We start from the raw sequence: 17,077 nt of genomic DNA, 5'->3' as shown, positions 1-17,077 counted from the left end.
AAAACGTTTATTTAAATTAGGCTGACAAATCAGCACATTTCGAACGTCAAAAACAAAAGACAGCCCCCAAAACGCCCACCCTTCATCACTTTCTATGTTTTTGCCGGGAAGAAGAAGTAGCGTAACAAACTCCCCAGCAACACATGTCTGTCTGTAACGTTTGAAGAACCATAATTTATACAGAAACCAGTCACATGACAATTCTATTATTCACACTTTATTTATATAGGAGATAGGAGAAAGTTTGGGCCGAGGAATATGTCATCCTTACTGCCGTCCGACCAGCTGCAGCTGTCTGTATACAAGTTACTCACCAGTGCTGCACAACATGCTTGCACAGCGCCGACAGTAACGCGGCATTATCATTGGCGGCGTCGGCGAGAGGCGCAGGAGTTGGCTCCGCAGTGGCTACTGTCCTTACTGCCGTCCGACCAGCTGCAGCTGTCTGTATACAAGTTACTCACCAGTGCTGCACAACATGCTTGCACAGCGCCGACAGTAGCGCGGCATTATCATTGGCGGCGTCGGCGAGAGGCGCAGGAGTTGGCTCCGCAGTGGCTACTGTCCTTACTGCCGTCCGACCAGCTGCAGCTGTCTGTATACAAGTTACTCACCAGTGCTGCACAACATGCTTGCACAGCGCCGACAGTAGCGCGGCATTATCATTGGCGGCGTCGGCGAGAGGCGCAGGAGTTGGCTCCGCAGTGGCTACTGTCCTTACTGCCGTCCGACCAGCTGCAGCTGTCTGTATACAAGTTACTCACCAGTGCTGCACAACATGCTTGCACAGCGCCGACAGTAACGCGGCATTATCATTGGCGGCGTCGGCGAGAGGCGCAGGAGTTGGCTCCGCAGTGGCTACTGTCCTTACTGCCGTCCGACCAGCTGCAGCTGTCTGTATACAAGTTACTCACCAGTGCTGCACAACATGCTTGCCCAGCGCCGACAGTAGCGCGGCATTATCATTGGCGGCGTCGGCGAGAGGCGCAGGAGTTGGCTCCGCAGTGGCTACTGTCCTTACTGCCGTCCGACCAGCTGCAGCTGTCTGTATACAAGTTACTCACCAGTGCTGCACAACATGCTTGCACAGCGCCGACAGTAACGCGGCATTATCATTGGCGGCGTCGGCGAGAGGCGCAGGAGTTGGCTCCGCAGTGGCTACTGTCCTTACTGCCGTCCGACCAGCTGCAGCTGTCTGTATACAAGTTACTCACCAGTGCTGCACAACATGCTTGCCCAGCGCCGACAGTAGCGCGGCATTATCATTGGCGGCGTCGGCGAGAGGCGCAGGAGTTGGCTCCGCAGTGGCTACTGTCCTTACTGCCGTCCGACCAGCTGCAGCTGTCTGTATACAAGTTACTCACCAGTGCTGCACAACATGCTTGCACAGCGCCGACAGTAGCGCGGCATTATCATTGGCGGCGTCGGCGAGAGGCGCAGGAGTTGGCTCCGCAGTGGCTACTGTCCTTACTGCCGTCCGACCAGCTGCAGCTGTCTGTATACAAGTTACTCACCAGTGCTGCACAACATGCTTGCACAGCGCCGACAGTAACGCGGCATTATCATTGGCGGCGTCGGCGAGAGGCGCAGGAGTTGGCTCCGCAGTGGCTACTGTCCTTACTGCCGTCCGACCAGCTGCAGCTGTCTGTATACAAGTTACTCACCAGTGCTGCACAACATGCTTGCACAGCGCCGACAGTAGCGCGGCATTATCATTGGCGGCGTCGGCGAGAGGCGCAGGAGTTGGCTCCGCAGTGGCTACTGTCCTTACTGCCGTCCGACCAGCTGCAGCTGTCTGTATACAAGTTACTCACCAGTGCTGCACAACATGCTTGCACAGCGCCGACAGTAGCGCGGCATTATCATTGGCGGCGTCGGCGAGAGGCGCAGGAGTTGGTTCCGCAGTGGCCACTGTCCTTACTGCCGTCCGACCAGCTGCAGCTGTCTGTATACAAGTTACTCACCAGTGCTGCACAACATGCTTGCACAGCGCCGACAGTAGCGCGGCATTATCATTGGCGGCGTCGGCGAGAGGCGCAGGAGTTGGTTCCGCAGTGGCCGCTGTCCTTACTGCCGTCCGACCAGCTGCAGCTTTCTGTGTAAAGTTACTCACCAGTGTTGTACAACATGCTTGCACAGCGCCGACAGTAGCGCGGCATTATCATTGGCAGCGTCGGCGAGAGGCGCAGGAGTTGGTTCCGCAGTGGCCACTGTCCTTACTGCCGTCCGACCAGCTGCAGCTGTCTGTATACAAGTTACTCACCAGTGCTGCACAACATGCTTGCACAGCGCCGACAGTAGCGCGGCATTATCATTGGCGGCGTCGGCGAGAGGCGCAGGAGTTGGTTCCGCAGTGGCCACTGTCCTTACTGCCGTCCGACCAGCTGCAGCTTGCTGTATACAAGTTACTCACCAATGCTGCACAACATGCTTGCACAGCGCCGACAGTAGCGCGGCATTATCATTGGCGGCGTCGGCGAGAGGCGCAGGAGTTGGTTCCGCAGTGGCCGCTGCCGTTGTGGCGGCGCCACCACTGTCCTTACTGCCGTCCGACCAGCTGCAGCTGTCTGTATACAAGTTACTCACCAATGCTGCACAACATGCTTGCACAGCGCCGACAGTAGCGCGGCATTATCATTGGCGGCGTCGGCGAGAGGCGCAGGAGTTGGTTCCGCAGTGGCCGCTGCCGTTGTGGCGGCGCCACCACTGTCCTTACTGCCGTCCGACCAGCTGCAGCTTTCTGTGTGGGAAAATGAAAACATAATACATGAAAAAGGAAAGAAAGAAAAAAAATAGACAGTTAAGAAAAACGGACTTTTATAGATGACCCACATCAACACCATGGTTATCAAAATTGGACTTTAAGACACTTGAAATAAGATTGTTATTTAAAACATTTTCAGCGAAGGAAGCATCAGCTTACCTGAGTTAGCAGATTGTTGCGCAGTATCAGACTGCGCTCTTGGGGCTGGAGAACTGTAACAAAAACAAAGATATTAACTGACTATAAAACCAAAAAAGCTTAACTTTGCATTACAATATCAGCACAAGCTAGAAAAAAAAAACTTACGGCGCATCAAACACAGGTAAATCCGAATCATTCCTTTGCGCATTAGAATCATTTCGTTGCGCAGCGTCGCTCTCGCTGCGGAACACACTGCGCAAAGCGTTGCGCAAAGCCAAGGAGGCGGGGTTACCACTCGCTTCCGGAGCTGATGATGTAGGCGTCGGTAGTTCAGTTTCCGTTGGAGTTCCGTTTGCTGTACCCGTGGTGCCATTTGTTGATGTTGCTATGGAATAATTTTAAGTTGAGAATATCTTCAAAGGTGTGTTTAGTATCATCATACTGTTTACTGAGAATTAGTGTCATATGCAAAATAATTTAAACACAGTCAAACATGTTTTAACTACATCACGAAAAGTTGTAAATCATAAATAACGTCTAGCCACATAAATAGTGCTATAAAACTACGCAAAACCGAAAAATAAACGCAACTGAAAATACTGCAAACGAAGTTTTCTTACCATTTTTTGGTAATAGAAAGAAATAAAGGCAAAATAATAAAAAAACAAAGCGTATACTAATTACCAGGAGCACCTAAGCAGATGTGTGCCAGTAGAGTTGAAAGTCTCTGTTGATCAGCAACTCCGATAAACTTGCAAACTGACACGCACAAGTTGCCGTTCAGTTCGTTCTCGCAGCCGGTGAATATCTTGATGAATAACCTAGAGAAATAGGGAATAAAATAAGTTTGGTACTTCGGAAAATATATTTCCAATAAGAGATAAATTGAGCAACGGGTATTTTGTGTATCACATACTCTGAGTAATGAGTAGGTACTTTAGGAACCGATTCCAATTATCGAATTAACCTATTGTACGTCTTATGATAAAACAATAGAAAATCAATTGTGTCTCGCGTATATCTGCACTTTGACATACAGTGGGTTAAACTGTAACTTACTCAAAGTCAAATGTTTTTATTTAACACTAGCTTTTGCCCGCGGCTTCGCTCCCGTCAACTGACTTCTCTAATTTACCCTATTTTTTTTTGAGTTATGGGCTTACCAACACATTTTGCGATTCATTTTTATATTATAGATTATCATTTACTTACTTGATAACCCTTTCAGCATAAGGATTCCTTGCATTAGGTGCTGACAGGAGGATCTTTCCGAGAGAGTATCCAGAATTTTCAGCAAATACTTTTTCATAAGCCAACCTCCCTGCGGGACGGTCCAATATCTTTTCCCAATATTTTACCTGAACAATAAAATTCATGACATTCAAAGATCTGCTGGTGCTTACCTATCTTCATGCGTGTTTAGAAGCAAAGTAAATAGGGAGATAGTAGATAGACATAGGAGGCTACATAAGGAATATATAAGGTTAGTACTTCAGGGAGTACATAGAAGAGTAAATCAAAATAAGAAATTCACAAGTAAATTTAAGCTGTAGGCATGTCCATAGTGCCCACTACGCTAGATCCTCCATTAAATTCGTACCCTATTAACTCAGGCTCTCCGTAAAGTAAATAACCAATGAACAATATTATTATAGCATTCAACAAATTAATAACTATTCCTCACCATATGCCTCAAGGTCTTCTCAGTAGAGGGCTGCAGATGTTCAACGAGCACACCGTACGTAGTCTTGAGTATGTGTTCGTGTATCAACTGTTCGGCTTTTTGCACTTGTGGTACAAGAGTGTTCAGTGTAGCCGCTAGCGGCTCCGACATGAATTCGAGACGGCCATCAGTCTATTGAAACAAAAAAAATACAGAATGCTTTACTATCTAAAATTGTACAAGGCTAAGGAAAAATTGTTAAAATCACACACAATATTATACTGTAACTTCTAGTAGTAATAAAAGTAAAACGTCCATCGTCATCATCATCATCCTCCTGCCCATATCTCACAGTAACGTCCTTTCTAGCCATGTCGACTTTCACACAATCCATCCATCGTTTATTTGGTCGAATCCATCCACTATATCCATCATCATCAATTGAAAATCAAACAGCACTTCATCAAGAATTTATTTATCTTTAAACTCAGTACATAATACACTTACCAAAGCCGGTATAACCAGATCAAAAGTCTTCTTCATCAACTCAGGGTTATCAGCGAGTTTACTGGCGCCGACTTCTAGAAGTTTCGCTGCGGAATACGCGAGCATCATCAGAGACGGTCCGAGAGAGTACTTGGTGTTGGCAGTTATGAGTTCGCAGTGGGACGAAACTAGGTTTAGAACTGCGCTTTCTGATGGTATTATGTGTGCTGCGTAGAATGCCTGCAAAGAGGAAGATAATAAAGTAATGACATTGTTGTCTTTTGCGCAAACTTATAAGCGCAGACTGCGCTAAATCCCAACGTTTGCGCAACATTGCGCTAAGCTAAACTTGGTAACAGAAAATCGAAAACCACTAAAAAATAAATATTTTTCTAACTCGCAATAAACGCAATAACATCTTACCCTTAATGCAAAATAATTACTTTTAAAAGTTTTTTAATCTACAATTTGTATGAATAATTTAAATCATCTTCAAAACTTACCAAGTTAATACAAGCCAACGGAGGCGGCGAACTCAGCCTATCAAGCGCAGCAGCAGCATTTGAAGGCAGATGGGCCCTTAACCAGGCTCCTAGCGCCGGGGGCGGAGTGCTACCGGCTGCATTACCTACAGGCCCGGAAGTACCGCACACTTGTAGACGAGCCTTGCTTACTGCGGCTTCGGATGGGTTGTTTGAACTCTCCATTAGGCCTTCGAGTTCAAGGCCTGCGCTGAGACTGGGAAAAGAATAGGTGATTTTAGGTTATGGTAAAAAAGTACAAAAGTATATAATAGACAAATAAGTAAGTATTTTTATTACCTAAAAAGTTATGATGCTTTCACGTTGTTTTTGGGACAATTTGGCAGAAAGTCAACGGGTTTGGATTTTTCAATGTTAATGGCATTAACCAAGGGGAAATAAGGTAGGCGCTACTATTCATTATTGTGGTCAAAAAACTGAGTTTCATATGTACCAATATCTAGAAATATGACTTGTACATACAGATGGGCAATTTTATTTCTTACTAGCTGTTGCCCGCGACTTCGTCTGCGTGAGCAATAAAGAATTTCCAATTTCGTTTATTTCATCATTCATTGCTCAACCCCCGTAGGCGATAGCGTGATAATATATAGCCTATGTGTTGAACCAGCCCCCAGGTAATAGTCATGCAAAATTTGATTTAAATCCATACAGTACTTTTTGAGTTTATCCGGGACAAACATACAGACAAAAAATCTAAAAACTACATATTTGGGTTCAGAATCGATTATGGATCACCCCACAAGTATTCTTTAAAAAAAATATTCAATGTACAGTTTTGACTTTCCTATCATTTTATTATATGTATAGATAAATCATAAAGTAAATTACCGGCAACAATCAAGTATAGTTTCCAGCAAGTCCAATAGATCAGGCATGAACTGATGCGCCTCCGATGGAGTAGCAGAATCAGCTAGGCACACTTTAAACCTGACTAATGCCGAATCGCAGGAAATCACGTCTAGGAGCGATGGCAAGCCATTTGCTGCAAAAAAGAAAGTATTTAGTACCAAGCAATTTATAAAAATGACTCAAATAATGTAATCCTAAAGTATAAGACCTTTTACGTCCATTTATTTACAGATAGAATTTTGACACAAGCCCCATACAAGTAATGTCAAATTCCTATCTCTAGTTAGCGAATCAATAGATAAATAGAATATCAGAAACGGCCGTTAATCAATATTTTTGGTATCTGTTGACTTACCAGTTACATTTTGTTTCAAATGTTTGATTGTCTCAGAAGCCAACCACGCCGTGTATTTGATGTTATCGCACGATGCGCTTACGCCAGCGAGAAGATTTTCAGCATACTGTGAAAAAATCAAATAGTAATTAGTGTTTTGACAGTCATTTAAAAGTGTGAACAAAACACTGAATAATATAATCAATTGCTTATTTTTTTTTCATTCAACCTATTTCGATATCTTCCCTGCTAGGGGAGACTGTCATTTGTTTGTTTAGCTTGTATCTTTATTTTTTTTCTCACAGTCCCGGGTCCTGTGGAAACTACTTTCCGTACTAAGATATAATATTGCCCCGTCACCCGGAGATGTGCAGCTAACCAACAGTAACATGTGTATTTCTTCAAATCGTTACTGTAGTTTCGGAACCATTGAGGTATAACCAAGCCAACCAAAAAATGTTTGCTCTTTGTTATAGTAGTATAGATGAAGATTAAATATTATGTAATTCTACACAATGGAAATTGTTTCTGAATAAATAAATGATGATTACCTGAGTATACATCCCCTGTTTAACCAGCGCATCCTTAAGCCAGGGGTTGAAAACTTTCTTGTTGTCAGCGCGCGGGGCCCACACGACTGCATGCAGCGGCAGCGGCGACGGCAAGTCGGCTGCGGTGCCCGCTTGGAGTTTATCCATGTGCGGGGTGGCGGGGGGCATGCTTATTACTAGCCTGAGAAAAGATGTATAAATAAAATATACATAATAAAGCTTTATGTGTGGACGTTTGTACTCTTTCACACAAAATCAAATGGATTTAATGAAACTTGGCAATTATACAGCTTACACATGAAATAAAAGGACAATGGCTGCTTATGATCAAAGTATGATAACGAAGAATTTATTTACCATTCTTTATCGATTTATTTATTGATCTTTACCTACTCAAAGCTAAAACATTTGTGAACAGATGATGATGATAATTCATTGGTAACGTTAAAAACATATTGTATAGTGTTCGTTATTCGGCCTTTTGAGAACCTGAATCTATACATGTAATAAAATGATAGGAAAGTCAAAACTGTACATAGAATATTTTTTTAAAAGAATACTTGGGGGGTGATCCATAATCGATTCTGAACCCAAATATGTAGTTTTTAGAATTTTTGTCTGTATGTCTGTATGTTTGTCCCGGATAAACTCAAAAAGTACTGTATGGATTCAAATCAAATTTTGCATGACTATTACCTGGGGGCTGGTTCAACACATAGGCTATATATTATCACGCTATCACCTACGGGGGTTGAGCAATGAACGATTAAATAAACGAAATTGCCCATGCAAACGAAGTCGCGGGCAACAGCTAGTAATCAATATACTAATTTCTTTAGGCTACACTATACAAATATATTTATTTATTTTATGACTCACCTCCAAGCAGTCTGATAGCAATAATGTGCGGCCGCTAACGCAGCCGGTGACCCGTGGTACTGCGAGTTATCGCATATACACGCAGAGTTGAGCAATGCTAGCAATGCATCGAGCAGTAGTGGGTACTTCAGCTTGTGTGGTGTTCCGACCACAAAGTTACTTACCTATTTCTTTACTATACAACTTACCTATAGCTATATTTACATTATCTATCACTCACCTCCAAGCAGTCTGGTAGCAATAATGAGCAGCCGCCAACGCAGCCGGTGACCCGTGGTACTGTGAGTTATCGCATATACACGCAGAGTTGAGCAACGCTAACAATGCATCCAGCAGTAGCGGGTACTTCAGCTTATGTGGCGTTCCGAGCACCATGTTAAGTACTATATCTTTACAATACAACCTATTTAACTATACCTATATTAACATTATCTATGACTCACCTCCAAGCAGTCTGGTAGCAATAATGAGCAGCTGCCAACGCAGCCGGCGACCCGTGGTACTGCGAGTTATCACATATACACGCAGAGTTGAGCAACGCTAACAATGCATCGAGCAGTAGTGGGTACTTCAGCTTATGTGGTGTTCCAAGCACGAAGTTACAGGCTAGACCATCGAATTTTGGATTTTCCTGGGTAAAATAAACATAATTATTTGTCAGTCATATTTAATTTATTGAAGACACAACCAACAAATTAGGTTGTTGTGTAGCCTGATTTTGAAAATAAGTAATAGTAATACGATTGATGATTAATATCAAAAGAAGGTTTTTCTCATATTCTTGCTCAGACTTGTTGACAAGTCAATTGAAATCAAATGAATCATTTTAAAGTTTGGAAAACAGGAGACATGAACATGCTGGGAGTCTTATCCAGCGGTAGATGAAAACTGAATAAGATTATAGGTTATTTTTTCAGTCTAAAACTTTCAGAAACAAATAACACATTACATGACCATTCCATTAGAACACCACTACCAAATCTACCATTCATTCTTACCTGATTATTAATATCAGCGCTAGTCAAGGCATAGAACTTAGGTCTCATAGAGCTCTCATCCTGCGACAGCCTTCTATAAGCCTGCTCAATATACGGAACTTCGCAGTAGATGCGCGACTTCGGCTGGCCGTTGGTGGTCGTTTTGTTGCCGTTGGCATTCGCTTCAGTTGAGGGCTGGGCTAAGCCTGGCGCGATTACTAAGTTCCATTCGATCTGGGGAAAGAAATAGAACTTTATATGGTACAGTTGACATAGATTGAAGATATATGGAATTTTGCTGATCAAGTTTCTTGGGCAATAGACTAAGGTGATACGCAAGGTGATAGTTTTTGCCGCGAAGAAGCCTAGGAAATACAGTGTATCAAAAGACATAAAGAAGAAAAGTTGCGTTAACACTAGCAGCTGTTCGCAATTTAAGAATATTGGGGAATAGGCGTAAATGTTTTGTTAAGTACTACTCAGGACGGTTACAACAAACTTACCTGTTGCAACAACGTCTGTGGAGCATCATACAGATGCCTCATCAAGTACTCGAGCAGCAGCATCAACCTTGTAGTCAACATCAGCTGATGCGGCGCCAAATTCATCGCGCGTTTCCTGTCACTGATGGCTAATGTCTCCACCACCTACAAATACAAATTATCTGTAGTAATATCACAAAGAGAAATGACACAAAAATCTTGATACCTACTTTATGAAAGTATAATCATACCTTTATGATGGCATTGGACGTCATAAGAAGAACAGACTTCTTCTGCATGAGCGTCAGTGAGTGGAATAGATAAACCAAGAGTTGAGCATGCTCAACATTCAAGTCTGAAACAAACATTTTACCTTAATTGTTATAGGAAACTTGGTCTTTCAACGTTAGTTTTGTTATGATAAAAGCTTTATTTTGGGTTAAACCATTAAACTATAACAATAACCAAAGCAGTTTTCAGTTGTTAAATCCCCCATTTGGCTAATTAATAGTTGTGGTTTGGTTATCATTATAGTTAATTGGTGCAACTCACCCTTGTGTGTTACTTTTAAAATATAATGAAATGGTTAGCATACCTATATTAGCAAAGCCTGCAGATAACCGGATAGCCAACATTAAAAAAAGCATTCAAAAGTTAATGTCTAAACATAAATGTTTTATTGCTAGGCACCGAAAGCCGCTCGGAGCTGTAGCGAAATGATAGAATATGCATGTATTGCCATATCAGTAAAATTTCTGGCATAGAAGAATTCTACACAAAGATTAAAAAATATACAGTCATGGAAAATGCTGTCTGAATAAAGTGATGTATTTTACTTTTATGCGAGTTTCCAAGAACAAGTCCGTCCAACTTCTTGTTACTATTACATCATATTGCAAGTCGCGATTTAAATGAAAAGGACGCGCAACGTCACATGATAGATAGGTTTAAGACTATTAATGTGCACTCACACAAATGCAAATCTACAGCTAAACAACAAAAACATCAAAATATGTCCTCTATCCCAACATATTCTATGATATGGTCACTGTGTCGCGTCGTCTCACTTTAAAAAGCGATTTTTTCTCAGTAATTTTTACGGGATTTAGGACGCACATCTAGACATAATTTGTGTCCACAGAAAAATTAAAAAAGAAAACTTCAACATAATACTACTGGACTGTGAGTAGTGTAGTCCGGAGTTATGACATGGTACAACTACCAGAGAAGGCCCAGACTCCACCAATAAGCGGAGCGAAATTCTTTAACAACCAACACCTTATATCCGCCCATGGTTGTCTAAAAACTTATTAGGTGGAGCCTGGGCTTAAGACTTTCTACAAACATTTATTTCAATATTCTACACACCAATAAAAAACGTCATCGAATAAGTTACATCAAGAACATACCTTCATAATCATGATCTTGAGAAGGCTGGGCTTGTAGAGCGCATTCTTGCAGGGTGTTCACAATCTTATGCCACATAGCTAGGATGCTGTTTTCGCGTTCAGCTGCCTGCTTGCTGAGGACCATACCACCGAGGAGTTTTACTACTCGGGGTCCCACCTGTTATGAAAATTTTGCAATATTTAATATTGATTTCACTGGTTTTTTGGTAAGTCACGTGTTATTAGATATTAGTTTGAGCCGAATAGACATTGTATGTCAACAATTTAAACTGCAAATATGTATGATTGCCACTTATTGATCACAGGACATAAGGGCCAAGTAAAAGGTCTGTACCTAGTCTTTTATTAATAAAATTGTATCATTATTAAAAATTTTCATGGAACTACCTAATTGCTTTTTCTTCCTGCCCTTTTCGCAATTTATTTGGGTTCGGCGCAATACGTTTGCAGCTTCCACTCCTCTCTGTCAGTCGTCATACTAACGCTCCCTTTTCATTCATGTAGTACACAACAAAGTAAAGTTTAAGTCACAGTTTAACATCCCACAAACCTGCAAAGGCGTCATATTAGTCCTCTCAGAGCCGGCGGATATCAGCTGCTGATGTAAAGCGGGCTGCAGCGACGCGAATGCGGGGGCGCCGCTCAGGTTGTGTAAGTAGCGCACTAGCGCCGAACTGAACGCCGCGTATAGTGCACCGAGGCGGGCTCCGAAGCATGCTGAGATTGTACCTGAGGGAGGATTTGATACTTGAGTAAAGGAATACCAGGATATTTACACAAATTGGCATTAATAATAATATTTGGAAATGAATTCATTTAGGACTTTTATTAAGTTTTGCATTTGCATTTAAAATTGCAAAAAATTACGCCGTTTTATCTTTTTAACATGATCCTTTATTGGAATAAGATAGAAAATCATACTGTATCAAAACTTATAAAAATTCAAAATACAAAAATTGCATTTGAACATCCAAATAGATTAATAAATATAATAGTAAGAGTTCTATTCACAAAATAAAATGGCAAAAAAATTCTAAAGAGTCATCAAAATCGGAAATATGAAAGCCGATATAGTAATTTCTACAAATTCGTCTATTTACAACACTAAATCAAATACCAGTGTCAGTCCTGGCAGTCTCTCTATCCAGATCCTTGGCTAGCGCCGCCAGCAGCGCCTGATGAGCATCGTGTAGCTGCAGCGAGTGCTGGCCGAGACGCTCTGAACCCTCGCTGATGATCTCCATCTCCTCAGTTAGTAAGGTAACCTACCAGTGTCAGTCCTGGCAGTCTCTCTATCCAGATCCTTGGCTAGCGCCGCCAGCAGCGCCTGATGAGCATCGTGTAGCTGCAGCGAGTGCTGGCCGAGACGCTCTGAACCCTCGCTTATGATCTCCTCAGTTAGCAAGGTGAATACTTCCGTTGCTAGTGTTATGTACTGGAACAAAAGTAGGCATGTTAAATACAGATTGGTGAATGGGGGCGGTAAGTAAATGATGTCACAACAATCTTGACGTGACTTTGCTGCTGAGGATTTTCATTCAGTTTTATCGGAATTATTGGCCATAACGCTAGCATAGCGCATGACGCAGAGCGCTCTTGATGCTATTACCCCGTTCCCTCTAAGTCTTGTTTTCGTGATTACACATACATATGTATGTCGTCTAAGGTATCCATACTGGATTATTATTCATAAACTATTAACTAAATATTCCAATACTATTCAATTTGATAAACTTTTTATAAATAAATACTCACAGAATAAGGCTCAGCTTTATCCGGCACTATAGCCTGATGCGGTCGCTGTGGTGCATCAGCGTTATCATTATTGTCGTTGTTGCCCGACGCTCGTACTAGACCACTGTTGTCTGTAGCATCAGGTGCCACAAGCGTTGACTCGAACCATAAGCCGAACAGTGGTTCGCTGTCTACTGGACAAAGGTATCATGTTATTTGTTGTGGAAATATAATATGTAAAGTTGTTATATGACTCTCATGCTAGACAACTGTTGTCTGTAGCATCAGGTGCCACAAGCGTCGACTCGAACCATAAGCCGAAGAGTGGTTCGCTGTCTACTGGACAAAGGTATCATGTTATTTGTTGTAGAAATATTTATATGTAAAGTGGTATGGTTGTTGTAAGAAGCTCGTAAAAGACCGCTGTTGTCTGGTGCTACAAGCGTTTATCAATAAATTGCACATCTATTATGAGAGTTGTTACTGGTAGTTAGAAAGTCTGACAACCAATGCCAAACTTAGTCGTTTTTATATCAGCGAGTGGCAAATGTGCAGGACTACTAGTAGGTACAGTACCATCATCAGTCTCCGAGTCCTCGGAGCACAGTATCATGTCCTGGAAGTAGACGGTGGAGTCGGAGCGGTCGGGGTCGGCGTCCTGGTGCTGCTTCTGTACTACCGCGCGCTTCAAGTTCGTCGCCTTACGGTAGCACACTACGCCTAACGCCACTAGAAGCTGTGGAGAGATTCAAAATTAATATGGTCGGAAATCTGATTAAAATGTAGGAAAAAAATTGTGAAACATACAAAGAAGTAAATAAGGGAATTTTGAAAAATATTTTTATATAAATTGATCTGAAATTAGTATAAACGCCGTACATTTTCTAATCAAAGTCAAAGTCAAAGTCATTTATTATTTGCAAACATGGGTACAGGTACAGGTGTTAGGTTATAAAAGTAAAAGTTCTCCATATTCTACCGTCACATGGGCATGCAAATTATATAAAACAGTTTCAGAATTAATAGAAAAAAAATTGAAACATATCATTCGAATAAAGTAATAATAAAAATTAATATAGTGATAAATAATTGACAACATACTGCAGAAATAATAATAAAAATGGAATTAAATGTCAAAATATAGGTAACGTTAATTAGTCAATGATTTATCATTCAGGAAGTCGTCAATTGCATAGTAACATTTTTCAATCAGAATATTTTTTAACGTCTTTTTAAATTTTAATACAGGTAATTGTTTTATAGCATTAGGTATTTTATTATAAATGCGTGGGGCAATTCCAAAAAAGCTTTTTTTCATTAGTGCAGTATTACATTTCGGTTGACATAATTTATCGACATACTGAGATCGTGTTGGATTTTTTCTAGTTTCTGACAATTTCTGAAATAAGTTTGGATTATTTTTAACAAATAAAGCTGTTTCTAAAATATACAAAGATGGAAATGTTAAAATTTGTAATGATTTAAAATAGGGAAGACAGCTATCTGTTGTCTTAATACCACACATCGACCTTATACACCTTTTTTGCATTCTAAATACCAGCTCCCTATCAGTAGACTGCCCCCAGAAAATAATACCATACCGCAAAACAGAGTCAACCAAACCATAGTACGCTGTTAATAAAGCCTGCCTGTTCACTTTTTTGGATAGTTGAAAAAGTGCATATGCGGACTTACTAAGTCTCTTACATAGTTCTTCAATGTGAGGTTTCCATGAGAGTTTATTATCAATAAGTATACCCAAAAACTTAGCTGTTTTAGCCTCTTCAATAGAGGAACCTTGGTGGGCAATGCTTACGTCTGGGTGTTTGTTGCGCTGATGAAAGTGCATAACTTTGGTCTTATTTAGGTTAATTACTAAATTATTATTATGTAGCCAATTTATAATTTCATGCAGACAAGTATTTATGTCATGCTCATAAATAATTTTGTTTGTATACTTTACTACGGCCGTACTGTCGTCTGCAAAAAGAATCATTTTGTTTTTTGTTATTTTTGGAAGATCGTTGATGTATACTAGGAAAAGTAGCGGTCCTAGTACGCTACCTTGCGGGACGCCGTATTTTACATACCTAGCTTCTGATACAATCAATAATAGAATACAATATCCTTTATTTTTTTATACCATTCCAGGACATAACAATACAGGAAAAATAATATATGTAAATATGAGTAGAATAATAGACGGCTAAAAAGAAATTTCTTCCACGCAAACTGATCATGCGATCAGTTAACATAACTGGACATACAAATAAAAAAGTAGTCATTTCTACGAGATTTGTTCTCCTGATTAACCAAAACATCTTGATTAGTTCTAAATACAATTTACCTGATGCAAAGGCGCAGCAGAAGCCAGCCTCAGTTCCCTCTGATGCGCAGTATGTTGCGCTAGTATGTGCAGCGGCGCAGGAGTCGTGACCACTGCTTCGCCACAACTCAGCGCTTCTAGGCGGGCGTCGGATAGTAAGGCACCCACCCAGGCGAGGCAGCGGCCGCCTAGAGCCACCCATACTACGCCTAGACCTTGTTGCCTAGAGAATAGAGGTTAATATTGTAGTGACAATCTTGGACTGTGTATTTGTGATTAATTGATTTCTTATACTTTAAGGCATATGTGAAAAGGGCTCAAGTAAACAGTTGGACGAAGGTCACCTTAGGATATCGTTTTCCGAGTAATATCTTGAAGTAGTCTTGAAGATGATCTATGGCATGTTTTGCTAGACGTAAACGTCACAAGCCATATTTCAGCTACTCCCGTACAACATATAGCTTTTCGGATCATTGTTGAGGACAATACAATTTCAGTTGCTTAAGGTTGCATCAAATTCTATTTTTTACAGCAGCACTATTTTTAACTCAATCTTTCAAAATTAGAAAAAAATCACACAAACAAGTAAGAAATCGATAGACAATATTAATCAAGAAATGTCAAAATAACCATCATTCCATACTCACATCTTAGTAAGATTGTAAGGTCTAGAAGGCGTTTTAGCGGGGCTCTTGCCGGGCGTGGTGGAAGGACAGGGGGCCCCCGCAAGCGCATGGTGCAGCCCGCACAGCAGCACCCAACCGCCGATCATTAGGTGGTTTTGATATACCTGGTAAATAAACATCAAATTAAAGTGTGTTGGAATTTAAGCTAGACTATTTTTATTAAATTTAAGCTTTTAATAATCTGGCTGTTCCATAAAGATAATTAAAGAAAAAGTAGCTAAAATGTTATGAGCAGTTTTCACAATTTCGTAGGTAGTTCATTGCTCGCTATTTCTTTTCCTTCATACATCAAGTTATTTACGAAAGGTAAAAATTCTCCGTTTGAACAATCTCTCCAAATTCGATTACAAAAAAGACATGTTTATCGTGTTTAATATTTATTATTTTTGTAGCATGTTCTATACGATATACTTACATAGCCACCAGCGCGTGTAGACTGTTTGAATGTCTCGCCAACAGTGTTGTAGAGGCTCAGTGCACTCTCCACCAGGGTGGCCGTCTGCTGCTCATACTCCTCGTCTTTCGGGTGGAGCGAGGCCTAAGAAAAAAAAAGTAAAATTATAGTAGTTATTTTATTTAATCACCAGTATTTATCTTAATTTGTGCCAAATGAAGGGCCATTTGAAATGAATTTTGTACTTACTTGCTCTAGTTACTAAACTGATTTTTTTTTTCGTTCCAATTTATAACATTTCTTGACAAATCTCTGAACAACGGTATTTAAATAGTACAGAGATAGCATACACTGATATATCTTTTCATGTCAAAAAATCTCAGGTCTTTAGGATTACATTAATTAAATCTATTACAACAGTCTTGAGATTATTGATTAAGATTTCACTATGATGGTAAATACCTGCGCAGTGGCACACAGCAAGCCAGCGATGCTGACGTCACTGAGTGTCATGATGCGTTCCGGCGTGAACGGCTCCAAGCACGGCAGAGACAGAGCCAAGCGGCAGACATGCACCTCGTTCACCAGGAAGTGAAGACTGAAACAATAGTTGACAATGAATATGTGTGTTTATTTAATGCGTATGTATTGGTATGACCCACAAAATATAACCGCATATTCGATTATCCCAGCTAGTAAAATCTATTTTAAAAATTCTGGAGTAAAACTCCGTAATTTTTTTAATGGTGATGATGATAATGGCGTTTCGGTTGACTTTCGGCCACCGAGGCTGTTCTCATATAAGAAGATCAGTCAGTGGTGTAGGACATATTACAGGGTGCACAAGAATTTGCGCT

The 17,077-nt window shown here is 41.0% G+C and overlaps 1 protein-coding gene across 1 annotated transcript in view; it reads right to left on the bottom strand.

Annotated features, from left to right (window-relative positions):
• Positions 1-17,077, bottom strand: part of LOC110379157 (protein purity of essence) — a 61,353-nt gene that overhangs the window by 40,282 nt on the left and 3,994 nt on the right. The window contains exons 7-30 of the mRNA XM_064034897.1: positions 16,683-16,818; positions 16,242-16,364; positions 15,788-15,930; positions 15,162-15,363; positions 13,391-13,550; positions 12,836-13,005; positions 12,350-12,515; positions 11,631-11,809; positions 11,081-11,237; positions 9,923-10,026; positions 9,693-9,836; positions 9,211-9,423; positions 8,656-8,843; positions 7,334-7,514; positions 6,804-6,909; positions 6,428-6,581; positions 5,558-5,792; positions 5,076-5,294; positions 4,590-4,760; positions 4,118-4,263; positions 3,590-3,726; positions 3,071-3,290; positions 2,924-2,976; positions 2,587-2,740 (exon numbers count right to left, since the gene is read on the bottom strand). Coding sequence (XP_063890967.1) covers positions 2,587-2,740; positions 2,924-2,976; positions 3,071-3,290; positions 3,590-3,726; positions 4,118-4,263; positions 4,590-4,760; positions 5,076-5,294; positions 5,558-5,792; positions 6,428-6,581; positions 6,804-6,909; positions 7,334-7,514; positions 8,656-8,843; positions 9,211-9,423; positions 9,693-9,836; positions 9,923-10,026; positions 11,081-11,237; positions 11,631-11,809; positions 12,350-12,515; positions 12,836-13,005; positions 13,391-13,550; positions 15,162-15,363; positions 15,788-15,930; positions 16,242-16,364; positions 16,683-16,818 — 3,861 coding nt within the window. The remainder of the gene's footprint in view (positions 1-2,586; positions 2,741-2,923; positions 2,977-3,070; positions 3,291-3,589; positions 3,727-4,117; positions 4,264-4,589; positions 4,761-5,075; positions 5,295-5,557; positions 5,793-6,427; positions 6,582-6,803; positions 6,910-7,333; positions 7,515-8,655; positions 8,844-9,210; positions 9,424-9,692; positions 9,837-9,922; positions 10,027-11,080; positions 11,238-11,630; positions 11,810-12,349; positions 12,516-12,835; positions 13,006-13,390; positions 13,551-15,161; positions 15,364-15,787; positions 15,931-16,241; positions 16,365-16,682; positions 16,819-17,077) is intronic.

The sequence above is a fragment of the Helicoverpa armigera genome, chromosome 5, assembly GCF_030705265.1.
Source record: "Helicoverpa armigera isolate CAAS_96S chromosome 5, ASM3070526v1, whole genome shotgun sequence".
NCBI classification, from domain to species: Eukaryota; Metazoa; Arthropoda; class Insecta; order Lepidoptera; family Noctuidae; genus Helicoverpa; species Helicoverpa armigera.
Note: the sequence above shows the minus strand (reverse complement) of the source record. Positions and strands in the feature narration are given on the sequence as shown.